This window comes from Melospiza melodia, chromosome 8 (genome assembly GCF_035770615.1).
Source record: "Melospiza melodia melodia isolate bMelMel2 chromosome 8, bMelMel2.pri, whole genome shotgun sequence".
Taxonomy (NCBI): domain Eukaryota; kingdom Metazoa; phylum Chordata; class Aves; order Passeriformes; family Passerellidae; genus Melospiza; species Melospiza melodia.
In genome coordinates this window covers 16,192,348-16,205,703 of record NC_086201.1, presented here as the reverse complement: position 1 = coordinate 16,205,703, position 13,356 = coordinate 16,192,348, and the positions used below count along the sequence as shown (strand labels likewise).

The 13,356-nt window shown below is 37.8% G+C and overlaps 1 protein-coding gene across 2 annotated transcripts in view; it reads left to right on the top strand.

Annotated features, from left to right (window-relative positions):
* The window catches only part of LY75 (lymphocyte antigen 75), a 56,584-nt gene that overhangs the window by 29,946 nt on the left and 13,282 nt on the right, over positions 1 to 13,356 (top strand). For both annotated transcript variants that reach the window (XM_063161973.1, XM_063161972.1), the window contains exons 14-24: positions 1,712 to 1,793; positions 2,356 to 2,427; positions 3,807 to 3,930; positions 4,744 to 4,779; positions 5,046 to 5,221; positions 5,804 to 5,868; positions 6,819 to 6,895; positions 7,991 to 8,127; positions 9,140 to 9,245; positions 11,201 to 11,361; positions 11,746 to 11,875. In XM_063161973.1, the coding sequence (XP_063018043.1) occupies positions 1,712 to 1,793; positions 2,356 to 2,427; positions 3,807 to 3,930; positions 4,744 to 4,779; positions 5,046 to 5,221; positions 5,804 to 5,868; positions 6,819 to 6,895; positions 7,991 to 8,127; positions 9,140 to 9,245; positions 11,201 to 11,361; positions 11,746 to 11,875 (1,166 nt within the window). The remainder of the gene's footprint in view (positions 1 to 1,711; positions 1,794 to 2,355; positions 2,428 to 3,806; positions 3,931 to 4,743; positions 4,780 to 5,045; positions 5,222 to 5,803; positions 5,869 to 6,818; positions 6,896 to 7,990; positions 8,128 to 9,139; positions 9,246 to 11,200; positions 11,362 to 11,745; positions 11,876 to 13,356) is intronic.

The window sequence follows — 13,356 nt, the reverse complement described above, 5'->3', positions numbered from 1 at the left end:
TCACAGTTTTCCACTGCAGTGGTTTGGGGCATTTAAGCTCTTTAAAGCTCCCTGGTTGTATCATTGAAAGACTAAAGATTGATCAATATGATAAAATCACACTAGAATGATCATACTGTCTCACCAGTGTCAGAAAACTATTACTGGAGTTGAGAATAAAGAACAAAAAAAAAAAAAAAAAATAGATCTGTTGATGGCTGGTACTTTCTTCCTAAAGGAAACTTTACCAAGTAAAGTACTGTTGCCCTTCTTGGGTTTCACATACTGAGCTCACAAACCCTGGGTTAAGCTGTTTCGGTAATAAAGTAATTTTCATAAACTTTCCAAATTCTGGCTTCAAATCACAAAGTTTGTCAGCACTACTTTCTGGGGAGCCTTTTACGAACTCTGACCTCTGCTGGTCAAATGTCTCTGTCCAGTTTTGAGCTTAAATTTATTTTTGAGTTGTGGTTCCCTCAGACGTGGTGTTCTTTTTGCTAAAATCACTCCTCTTCTTGCAGGTCTAGTCTCCTAAAATATATTACAAAGAATAATTGTATCCTTTCCCTGTCTTTCTTTGGGAAGACTATACAAGAATATCCTTAATCCTTGTTAATAGCCTAAGCTCCTAATTTCCTCAAATGTCCTGTGTTCCTTCTTTGTATTTGGTGCATCCTGATGGGATGTTGCTCCTGATACAGTTCTGCAGGAGCCCTGCAGTTTGGCATCAATGCTTTATTGTCAGACCATCTTGGTGAGGGTGCCTTTTCCACAGCTCTTTTGCAATAGGGTTTGGTGTAGTCTGTGATTTCAGAAGAAACTCATGATCTTTCTCCCCTCTGCTGCTTCCAGCTGATACAGTCATTCAGAGCAGTGTCTATTGACTTTACTGGGCAGGGTATTAGATTGGAGTGAGTTATCATAAAGTTCAGTTTATGAGCCCTGCACACTATTTAATCTTTGAGAATTTGCAGTACAAAACTAACCTTGCAGTTGGACTAGCACCTTTATCTTTGTTACAGCATCTTTAGATTCATAAGCAAAATATTATTGTAAAGGTTCTTACTACAGATTTGAGTATTTACGTTGTAAACCTGTTTTTTTCAGGTAATTTTGTATCTTTGAACATAACTGAAATCTTAGATTTAAGTGTCTGCTGCTTTTGGAAAATGAGGAAGTAAAATCTAGGAAAAAACCCAGTTCTGACAGGACTAAAATTTCTACTGCCACTTGTTGATGCAGCCATTGAAGTCAGTGGTGTTAGGTGCTGATTTATGTCTGCACCTCATTTGTGAGGGTTCATAATTGAAATAGGTGCCCAGGTTTAGTGTGTTTGTACCACTTACAGAGTTAAGGAAAATAGGCCAGTTCTTTGTGTAGAAGCTTTTGTGTGATTTGAGGAAGAATGAATTTGAGCTGATGGTATTTAGGAGATAGCCCAAGGTGTACAAGAGAAAGGGAACCAAACTATATTAACACTCTGTGTGTGATTCTGGAAGAGACCATTATATCAAGTGACAACAGATGAAGTGGTGATGCAGCCCACAAAAAGTTAGTTTTCTTCTGTACAGAAGAGGTCCCAGCCCTTGTGTCTATTTTCTCTTTGACTTGCTACAACTGAAACCTTGGTTTTGCTGCTTGTTCCTAAATAATGCCATGCCATTGGTCAGTCTTCCTATTAAATGAACTGAACCATATGCTTGGCATAAGATTGTATCTTGTTTATTTACAGCAATGACAGATGGGTCTGGATTGGAATGAATAAGAGGAGTCCTGATTCTTTGGGAACCTGGCAATGGAGTGATAACAAACCAGTAAGTTAACTTTTAATCAGGAAGTGTCACATACTGATTTGTTTCAACTAGGACTGCATTGAAAGTAAATTGATAAATATCTTAATTAAAATTTGTCAAGTCTTTCAACAGATTAATAATTCAGAAGAAGGTTGTGTCATGCAAACAGATTTCCAATTAAAAACGTATCTTTAACAAGGCTAACCTGATTTCCATCTCCATTATATTAAAGTAATTTCACAGAAATGTAGTATGTAGTAAACATCCAAGATATGGTGGAGAAAACAAGGTGTCTTCATGCCACAACAGAAGGAAGGGTTTATCAGCTCATTTCCTTGTTGTCAGACTTTTCCAAAAGTATCTTCCTCGTTGTAATTGCTTTATTTGTCTGAAATTGTGAGTTCTTCCTCCTCCCCTCCAAAAAACAGACATGGAGACTCAAAACTGAAGGACTAACTGCCATTCAACACATACTTTAATAGTAATAAACATAATGGGACCCCAGGTTTGAAAGGTTATCTCTTGGGATTGCCACAGCAGAGTGTCAGATGCTGATTCTTTCACCCTGTCGCTCATCCTGTAGGTAACCAGTGTTGTTATGCCACTCGACTTTCTGGAAGATGAGTATGATACAAGAGACTGTGCTGCATTAAAGGTTAGTTTCAAGGCTTTTAGTAATGTGTGTTTTTACTTGGAAGTACTTGGAAAAAAAAGATTTCCTGTTGTAAACTGAATTTAGGTTTAGATGTTTTCTAAGGATAGTGAAAAAGCTGTAGTGTTCCTTTTATCAATCTACACCTATTACAAACTTTCCCCTAATTAAGTATTTTTATGAGACGAGTGCTATGCTAATGATAACCTTTCATAGGACTTCTTTTGTATCTTTTTAACTACAAACTGTTTTAGTAACAATGCTATTCTGTATTGCATAGTGACATACTATGGATCTCTTGTATATTACATATAATTCTTAAGGATGTGTCATGGAGTCGAAAAGAAAAAAGCACAGAGAGCCCTACCAGTAACTTTAAAAAAATCTATACTAGCTTTTCTGAACTGCAGATTAAGAAAAAAATAATAAAGCCTGAAGGGGAGTGCAGTAGCCAGGACAGAGCATGTGTTTGTGTTTATTGTGTGTATTTCCTTGTTTACTTGTGAAATAGACTGTATGTTCTCTGTTGGTTTCTAATTTCAAATGTCAGACCTCAGCTTGATTCCTGATTAAGCTCTTCAACACTTAATTTAGTCTTGATGGCATGAGTTTTAAAATAGCCTTTTATTTTTCTGAAGTATCATCTGACTTTTTGCAGTACCTACCATCCCTTTTAACCTAAATAGAACCACCTCTGCTTTTAGGATTTACTGGGGGAAAGGATAATTGCATCCCTTTCCTTCTGTGCACAGCCATTGCCCTCATTTGCTTTTCCTGTGTTCGTGAACCCAGACTGGGAACCTGGTCAGCATTGCGCTCCTAAAATTTTAGACCTAGGAGGGCACTTTGAAGGCAATGCTGTGAACATAGTAACTTTCCTCTCCTGCCTGCTAGTTATAGACATGCCATTTCAGTAAATGATAAAGAATTCTCTTTACTGGAGACACCAGCAGGAGTGAAGTCAGTTCTTCAAGCTTGATTGTAAGAAATAATTTTAAATAAGAATGATTGTTTCTGTGCCAGTTCTTTTCAACAGAAATGAGATTCATTTCAGGGGAACAAGTTGCAATAGATAATTTAATAATAAGCATCTATGAGAAACTGGGCACTACAAAAACCCTAAGAAACATTAGTTCTAGAAAAACCACCTGTTTGTGTGTAGATGACCTTAAGCCCTTTATGTAATTGCTTCACAGCATTAACTAACATGAAGAGTTGTAGTTGAAGTTATAGCTGCTCTTTTATTTGCAAAATAAATTGTGTGACTAACAACACAGTAAAATACACTGACTTTGCCAAAGGACCTTTTTATTACAGTTTAATTTTAAATTTCAAAGGCCTATGCTATCCTAACTCAGTTCTCTGTTTCTATTTATATGCAGACCTCACAGTTTTCACGGAGATCATTTTGGAGATTTTACTTCCATGAAGCCAGAGACCTTGAATTTTACTTCAGGCCTTTTGATTGTGAAGCTAAGCTTGAATGGGTCTGCCAGATAACAAAAGGTAAACTGCAGTTACATCCATCTGTTCATATAAGGAGTTTAATACAATGAGTTGTAATTATTGCCCTATAATAGAAACTTTGCAAACAGCATTTTGTTGTTTCCTCTCTGAACTGCTAAAGAGGACAATACATTAAATGTCTCACTGATGCCACATACAAACAGATGTACACTTAGAAACTGACCCTGAGGAGAATGCAGTATCACTGCTCATGTATTCTTTCTAGTCCCATGAAGTAAGAAGTGGTTTCTTGTGTGATGATATAAGCCACTGAGTTGCAGCATTTGTGGACTTGACTTAATGGTTCTTAGTGATATTTTTAACTAAATCACCACAAGTATTTTGGGTGTACAGTTTGCTTCAACCTTAGGTCAACTAGCCCTCTTCTTGTAAAACAGGTGTACTAGCTCCTCATTGTAGTGAGGAGTGGGAATACAAAAGAATAGCATGGCATATCTGCACAGATCCAGGTTTTTTGATGCAGTTTGTAATACAGTAGACTTTTACATTTGGGTTGTTGATTAAAAGGTGTATTGGGATGAAACTTTCTTGTTGGGGTGAGATTCTGGTGGAAATACTACTTTGATGCTTGAGAGATGAAAGAACCACAGATATGCAAGATGGAGGTATGCAGTGCTCCCATTAATTTTATATTGGCTAATTTTAAACTATTAAGCCCATGTATGATTTCATTCTCCTTTTTTTCATCATAAATGCTGAGAAGTATGAGTACTAGCAATCACTTCTATTATTGGTGGCTATAGTGTTGTTAGAAAGGAAATTCAGTGACTTTTCCTTTTTTCTTCTGAACAGGTAGCACTCCAAAGACACCAGAGTGGTATATACCAGGTAATTTGACTTCTTTTGTATTTTTCCACTATGTTGTAGGGTTGTTTGTACTCAGTATCTTTTATTAGGTTTGTTACATTGCTACTGCAATGCCTGTTTCATTCCAGAAAAGATTATAACTGATGGAATTTGGTTTTGAGAGAGTTCAAAATGCAGAGCATTGACTCTTCCCAGTGTCAAATTGAGATTCCCTAATAAATTCAGAAAAAGAAAATATTTGTATTTCAGAATTCATTTCTTACACATGTGATATTTCTTCTGTGTAGATGAAATTGGAATTCATGGACCCCCGCTTGTTGTTGATGGAGCAGAGCTGTGGTTTGTACCAGATAAAAACCTGAGCTACCAGGAAGCTATTTCCTACTGTCAAAAAAATGATAGTGATTTAGCCTCTGTAGAGTCTTACCCAAAACTCAGGACAATACTATCTCAAATAGAAAAGGTAAGGGGGTGTAATCTGTTTTCACAGTTACTTTCCCTTGCAGGGAAATTTACTTGCCAAGTTTTCCAATATAAGAAAATGTTAATCCTAGTTTCTTTATTTTTCTTGTTGATCTGAATAGTTTTCAATTGTACTTAAAAGGAAAAGGTGGGATAAAAGAGAATTATTTTAATGGCAGTCTGGTAAAAGAATTTTTAAATTTAAAAGTAGGTTTAACAACACTAAAAAACCACAAAGCTCTCTGAATGGGGAAGAAGTGTCATAAGCAGGCCCACCATGCAAGCATCCCATTGTCTGCAAATATTTCACTAACAATTGTGCTAGGTCTTAATTTTGTGCACAGGACAACATATAGTTTTTCACCTGGTGAGAGGATTTAATTAGAAATTCTGGATGGTCTGATATGGAAGGGCCTTGTGTTGTTCATGGCATAAAGGTACATTCTTGTAAGGCATCTGAGAAAAACATGTCAAGTTTCGGTACCTCTGTGACTAATTTTGTCACATTGTTCTATGTTTGGTAGAGTCAGGAGCTCTTTCTATGTGGGTTGTAAAATACTGGGTTTTTTCTTTCCTTCCACAGTTATCAAACAGCGAACAGAAGTGGTGGCTGAAGTTTATTGATTATGGCTACAGCTATCATTCACCGTATGTAGAATAATTATGAGTTGCTTTATTGTAAGCTTTATTTTGTGCTTTTTAGGAATTGTTAACTAGAGTAGTTAATTCATAGGAATTTTATTGTAACTGAGTTAGTCATCCATTTCTTATGTGTGTTATCAGAACCTCTAAATTTTGAGCTGTTGGGCTTAGGTATCTTAGTCTTGTTGTGTGAATCCTTGAAATGTGTGATCCTAGTAGCTAATATATTCCCTTGATCTTTGAAATGCTTTTATTGGGGTTTTGGGCAAACTTCTGTGTTCTGTTAACATTTGGAGAACTGACCAGAAAAAAGTGCCCAGTCTGTTGATTCTGAGGATTGAGGAATACCCAAGAACAGGTATTGGAAAAACTGCTCAAACAGGGAATAGGAAATTGGTTTAAGACATCACTCTTCTAGTTAGGTAATGCCAAAGTGTTGGAGGACTTTTAGTATAGCCTTGTAGAACTGGGATGACTCACAGCAACTCTTGCATCATTCCCTTCTGGCTGCAGGGAAGATTCATGGGCTTCTTACAAGGAAAGTCCTTCACTTTCCAGAATACTATAGCAATGCACTATTGTGAAAAGGAAACGAGAGCTAGTTCCTATTCCCTTCACTTGTCCTGGCAATGTGCTGTGATTGCAGCATGGTGATAAATAACGTCATTCTGCGCATCTCGACACAGTTAATTTGGGCACATAACTGCTGAACCTACCACATATTTATTTCTTGCCTATTTTGTGTAGGGCATCTAGAAACAGTTAATAGCCAAATTTTTGTTTGCACTGACACTGTCGCTATCAGAGTTTCTCTGTGAAGATCACATTGGATAGCAGTTAATAGCCAAGGATAACAGTTAATAGCCAAATTTTTGTTTGCACTGACACTGTCGCTATCAGAGTTTCTCTGTGAAGATCACATTGGATTGGAGATTAACTGAAATATTTATATCCAGTTTACAGTTATTTCCACGCTTCCATGATAGATTACTGAGAGATTGCTGGTATATTTCCAGAAAGAACTGGTATAGAGGTAAGGTTGCTTTTAGTTTTCACCCTCTGCTATTGTTGTATTATTTGAAAAGAAAAAACGTAGTAATTACTGTTCTACCCAAACTCTTCTATTAAATGCAGATCAATACCAAAATAGGAGTGAATGGCTTCTTCATGATTATCTGATTGACTGATTTATTACTTCCTCATGGTAGAACCATGGTAATATTTCTTATTGGCCAGAAGGAAACCTGAATTCAAATGACATTTTATTTATGATAGCTCGTCACTCTTTTTGCAACAGAAATTAATTAGGTGAAATCTGGTTTTGGTGGCTACCTTTTTGTGTTTATGCTACATATTCTGAGGTCTGGAGTTTGTCTGAGATCTGTCAGTTAGAGAGGTTAACTCTGTTCTGCCAACCGTGTACAAATCTGGAGACACAAATTCCATTAACTGTTGGAGTCATATTGTAAGGGATAGACAAAGTAATGAAAAAGCCTCCTGGTGGTACTTGAAGTGTATTGCTTCCTTTCCTCAACACATTTATGTTGAGGAAAATGTATAACCTCTAGAGAACAAGAAGCTCCTCCTGTCTTCTACCATTTCCATTTAAAGCCTGTTTCCCCCATTATTCAGTTGGTTGCTGCTGAACTGTTTTCATCTCTGTTAGCTAAAAATTGCTCTAGACCAGGAAGTCAGTCCATTTATGACTGCAGGAGTCATGTAAAGCAGTGCAGGCCAGATGCTCTCCATGTAGACATTAAGGGATTCCTTTTAGCTTTTTTTTGACAATTAGGTGTACCCTCTTTGCCAGAATACAAGGTTAGTCCTCATATACAAAATCTTTTTTCAATAATATTCTGTTTTCAAGTTCTCTCTGCCTATACAAACTGGTAATACTGTAAGTAAGGTTGAGACTCTGGATCTTTAGGAATATTGTACTACTGTCTGATATAAATGATTTATGCTTGCCTTCTGCTCTACTGCTATTTTTAATGCTTTCAATTGCACAGTAGTTCACTGTGGTTGCACCAAAAAGGGTTTCCCTTCAGTCTGGTCTTTTTCATGTCATAAAGCAGCTGGAGTGTGATGGGCATTACCATAACTGTTTTTTAAACTTCTATTTCTGCAGACTACCCAGTTAATTGTAATGTGAAACTGCCCTTCATCTGTGAAAAGAACAATGCCTCCTTACTAGAGAAACACTATCCCAGTTACCGCCCAGCCCAAGGAGGTTGCCCTAAGGGCTGGCATCAGTTCCGGAATAAGGTACAGAGATAACACAAGTTCATCATCCTTGCCTGTTCTTCACAGTCCAGTAAGCTGGAATGCCTGTCTGAAAGAAAGGAGGAGGTAGACCCTCTGTTAAGGAATAGACTAGAAATGGACTTTTGAAAACTAAGTATAGTGATTAAAATAATCTCCTCCCCTTTTTGTTCCTTGTTCAGGATTGATGGTTTCTTAAATTCAAAGCATTCATATTCAGATTGTTTTGCTTTCCCATCACCACACATTTAGGTCCAAAAACATTGGTTGTAGTGTCTAGACTTGGGCTTCTTCTTTGGATGAAGAGAAGGATTCGAAAGGGAGAGGATGAGATTTCTGTGGCAGAAGCATGTTGTGTCTCTTCTGGAGTAATCATAGGCAGGCAGCAAGGTGGCAGACACCATTTCCTGAGTTGCCTTAATGATTAAATTTACTTAAGAATAAGTGAGCAGCTTTTAAGAATTAACCAATAAGTCAGAATCCATAGAATAATTAATTACTTCAGTACTATGTTTTAAGGCAGTTGTCTAAAGTCTTAGTGAGACTCATTCCTGTTGTTTGCTCCACCATTATTCTTTACATGTGCATCAAATCTTCCCATTACGTTGTGCCAAAGTTTGCAAACTTACTTTACATCATTGCAGAATAGACCGTGGAGTTCCCAAGTATTTTTTCCCTAAAGGTAGCTTATTGCAAGTTCCTGACCAGCACTGTCTGACTGCAGAGTTCATGTGTGAGTTGTCATTCCTAAAACAGTACATGATTCTGAGGTGGCAAATAAGAACTACTGAATATGAGTGAGGCATTTGTCAGGGAGATCATTTACATTTAGCTACTCTGCTGAACCAAATAAATGTTTGCAGCTAGTATCATGTCTCTGGCTTTCTGCAAAAAAATTGTTATATTTTATTACAGGAAATGAGAAGTGACTTTTTAGGGTTGGTTTAAGATTTTTGATTTATGTCTTAGGCAGAATGGTATGATGAAAATAATTTTAATTATATTTATTTTGCAGTGTTTTCTAAAGATGAAACCTGACCATTTAACATTTAATGCAGCTAATGAAAAGTGTGTAACTTTTGGAGGCTCTCTTCCATCTATCTCAGATCAAGCTGACCAAGGTATGGTGGTGAGCTGAGGGCACTTTAGTGTGCAGCTTCTCTTCTATATTCAAAATAGTTCTGCTTAAGAGCTTGAGCATAAATCACAAGCATACTAGGAGCATTCTAAAAATCCACAGGCATTCAAAAAGTCCAGGTTATCCACAGGCATACTAGGAGCATTCTAAAAATCCAGGACTGATTAAAAATGTGTTGTCTGTTGTTTGCATCACTGGAAACATAACATGGTAATGCAATTACCAGATACTTGAACCAGTTTGAAGAGCAGCTTCTCTATATGATCTTAACCTGTTACAAAAAGGAAAAAGTTGCAAAACTTTGCACTGAGAGTTGAGCATAAAGTGGTCATCACTGAATGAAGACTTGTTTGGCTTTCTTAGCTAAAGCATAACTGAGACTGTAGACTTTGCAATGTGAAAAACCACCTTAGAAGCTGCTTCCAAGAGAAGCTCAGCTTTGTATGTGGGGATGAGGTGGCAAATACAATGCCAGCTGGAGCACAGGACCCTCTGTTTCTGCATGTGCTGAGCAGCTTAATGTGGCAATGTGTCCAAAGTGACCCCCTTTGAGCTCTTCAGGACACTGAGGAGAGGATGGAAAGCAGGAGGACTGGAAGACAGAACTGTTTCACCTAAATCAACTAAGGTCAATGAGAGAAATGCAGTGAGGAAGAAATGGGTTCATATTGGCTGCAAGTAATGTTCAACAGTAAACTGATGAATGATATGGCTGAATTTGCAACTATATTCTTGTGGATAATTAAGAGGTCTCCGAGGGTGTATCTGAAGTAGCTCAGTTGAATTCTGCAGTGCCCACAGTGCATATTTTCTTTATAAGCAAATAACCCCTTGCCAAACAAAATATGGTAAATAGACTAGAGAAGTCAGGAGTGTACCTGCAGGCAGCAGCTTAATGGTAATTTTCTTTTACTGCTGTTATTGGGGAGGAATAGGGCTATGTACAGGAATATACATGTCTCAGGCCTGTGTGTTTTGTATGTATTTAAGGTTGGAAAAGCACAGCCATTTTGAAGTGTAACATAGCAGGATCCCTTGTGTGATTTGGTGCATTTGGAAGTGTTTGTTATTTTGTCTTGTTTGTTTTTCTTTTCTCTGTGATGGAGACCACCTATATGGAAAGGAGACAAAGTCCTCTTAAAATGTGCTTCTTTCTGTGGGCTGCCTCTACTCCTCCCAGTGGTATTGGGGGCTAGCCCTGACCTGCAAATCTACAGTGGCTTTGTCTGCTTCAGAAAATGGGCTGTGGCTAGTCTGGCATGTGACCAATAGCTGGAACATGCCAGCAGTAGCTAATTACACAGCTTTGATTTGTCTTTCTAAATTAGTCAAGTTTAGTGAATGTCTTTGCTGCCTGAGGGGTTACCAGAGCCCATTATTTCTTGCCGGAATGGTCACTAAGGGGGTCTGATACAAGGATGCACATGGCTGAATTTTTTTTCAGCTCAATCTGACTTTATTTGACCTGTCCTGCCATCTCTGATGGTGAGGTGGACAAAGTCTGCCAGAATCCAAAAAACATTCTGAGTTATGATATATAAAAGAGAAAGATGGGAGATAAGGCTTCCTCCATCAATTGAGAAAGGGCAGCAAGACAAGAGAAGATCTTGCAGACTTGTGGAAAAGCAGCTTCTTAAATTTGTGTGTGAATAAAAGACTCCCAATTAGTGGGCAAAGGAACAGGTTAAATCACCTAACTTCTCCTCAGCTCAGAATTTGAAGGACAAATACCAATAGCCTGCTCCTTTCAGATAAAATCAATATGAAAGGTGTTATCAAATGGAAGGAAGGGATGGTAAGCATTCATCAATCATGAAGGGCTGGAAAAATTAAATTAACACAAACAAGGATTGCATTGTCTTACTTACATGAAGTCTTCTTTTGGAGGTTTACTGTTTTCCTAACCACAATATGTATATTTACTCTTCTGTCCAACAGACTATATAACATCCTTGCTTCCTGGCCTGCCAAAAGATATTTGGATTGGTTTACAGTTCCTGTTCAGTACAAGGGAAAACAAATGGATAGATGAGAGTAGACTGTTGTATAGTAACTTTCACCCACTCCTGACAGGGAGATTAAGGAAAATTCCACTGGATGTAAGTTCTGACTTTTGACTTCTTTTGCCTATTGAGTAATGAAATTTGGAATGTTGTGTCAAGAAAACCCCCCATGTAACAGACCAGATTCCCCAGTTAGTCATTTTAATTGGCCAACAGGGTGGCTGACAGTACTGGAGTTCTGTTTACCTTTACTTGGATGACGACTTCTGAAATGTATTTAGCTTAGGAAAACTTTCTGAGTCCAGGCACCTGGTAGTGTCTGTAAAACAGGTAAGCTGTATAAGCTGTATTGCACCACTCCTTTGAAACTTCTTAAACAAGTTCAGACAGCTGGGGTTCTCCTAGACTCATGTTACTTCACCTCTACACAAGTATGTTTTTACCCTATTTGAGTCTGATAAGGATATTTCTGTTTCTCAGCTTTTTGATGAAGAATTTAACAATCAGTGTGGTGTAATCCTCAATGATCCCAAATCACAATATGTTGGAACATGGAATTTCACTGCTTGTGCTGACAGGCACTTCTTGGGTATATGCCAGCGGTCTGTAGGTAAGTCTGAAGAGTCAAAATAAATTGCAGCAAGAGTTTAAAGGTGCACGTGCCAGGAGACTTTAATGCTTGTAAATGATTTCACTTGAAGAGCAAGATTCTTGTAGAGACTGAGCAGGTAAATTCTAGAAAAGCAGAGTGTAGAGGACGATCTGGGGCCTGTTTTGTCAGCCATTCAGAATTTTCCCTATTGTGTTTCATAGGCCAGTTCAGGGAGAATTTGTTTTCCTGAGAGACTTTGTGCAGTCTCAGTGGAATTACACTTCAGCAGATGGGTCTTTAATGTTCTGTGTGTATAGAGGTCATGTACACTGAGGGGTGGAACAAGTGGTTCCTTTTTCCTTTTCAGAGCTGTGGAAGTGAGAAGCCCTAGGAGGGAATCACACAATATTTATATCCTCCTTAAGTACATCCTCTGTCTTTTAGTTCTATGAGAATATAAAGTATCATAGACTTTAAATGTTGAAGTTGGTCTCTCCCCAGAGAAAACTTGAGAGTTGACGTGAGTGGGATTTTTTAATCTGAACTAAAAATAATATTCAGATGTCCCCATGTGGGTTGGCCAATACCAATTACTGGAATAAGATCAAACACATATAGTTATTATGTGCATTTAATTACTGCTATGGGCTAATGTTCAGCATACCCACTTCTGAGTAGGTTCCTTTATATAAATAATCCTTTTAAGTAATGAACATGCTATCTTCTAAAAAAGAATCAAACACAAAGAAACCTAGGTGTACAAAATGCCCAAGACTACACCCACCTTCTTCAGTCTCAAATAGACAGAGATTTCCACCTCCCACCTCCATTTAACATACAAAATCTTCTTTATTCAGTGCCAAATACTCCAGAAATTCTAAGTGTTAAGATTAGAAGTTTGGATGGAAGAGATGTCATAAAAATGTGAAAAGGAGACTTTTATCAATTGGAGGTTGACAGTGTATCTGTTTATATCAATCTCTTATTAGTCTGGAGTGACTAAATACTCAATGTTTCTTTGCCACAGCTGCAGAAGGTGTAATGAGAAAGGTTTTTGGAGTGACAGAGAATGTGTCCTGCTATGGTCTGGTCTTGTACTGTGTTAGGGATCCAAGCATAGTTTGGGTTGGGAGGGACCTCAGCAGGTTGTAGGGACAGCTGTGCGAGAGTCGAAGCTGTCTAGGGCTTTATCATCAGGAAAAAGATAATTCATGTTCATTGGAAATCTTGGCATGACTGTGTTTTGCAGAATTTCTTGAGATGGTAATCATCAGCAATTATTTTTTCAGAAATGAACATTTTGCTTACTGCCTTGTTTCCAATTTGGTACCCCTTGATGTGTGATGGCACCCTGGGTTCCATGGTTCTCTTTTGTAGCTGTTTACTAAGTGAAAGCATTTGGCAGCAGACAAACTACTTGAAACAATCTGTTTGAGCCTTGTCAGTTTTCTGATCTATTGAAAGCTGTAAATATCAAATTAATATTGTGTTTCTGTCGT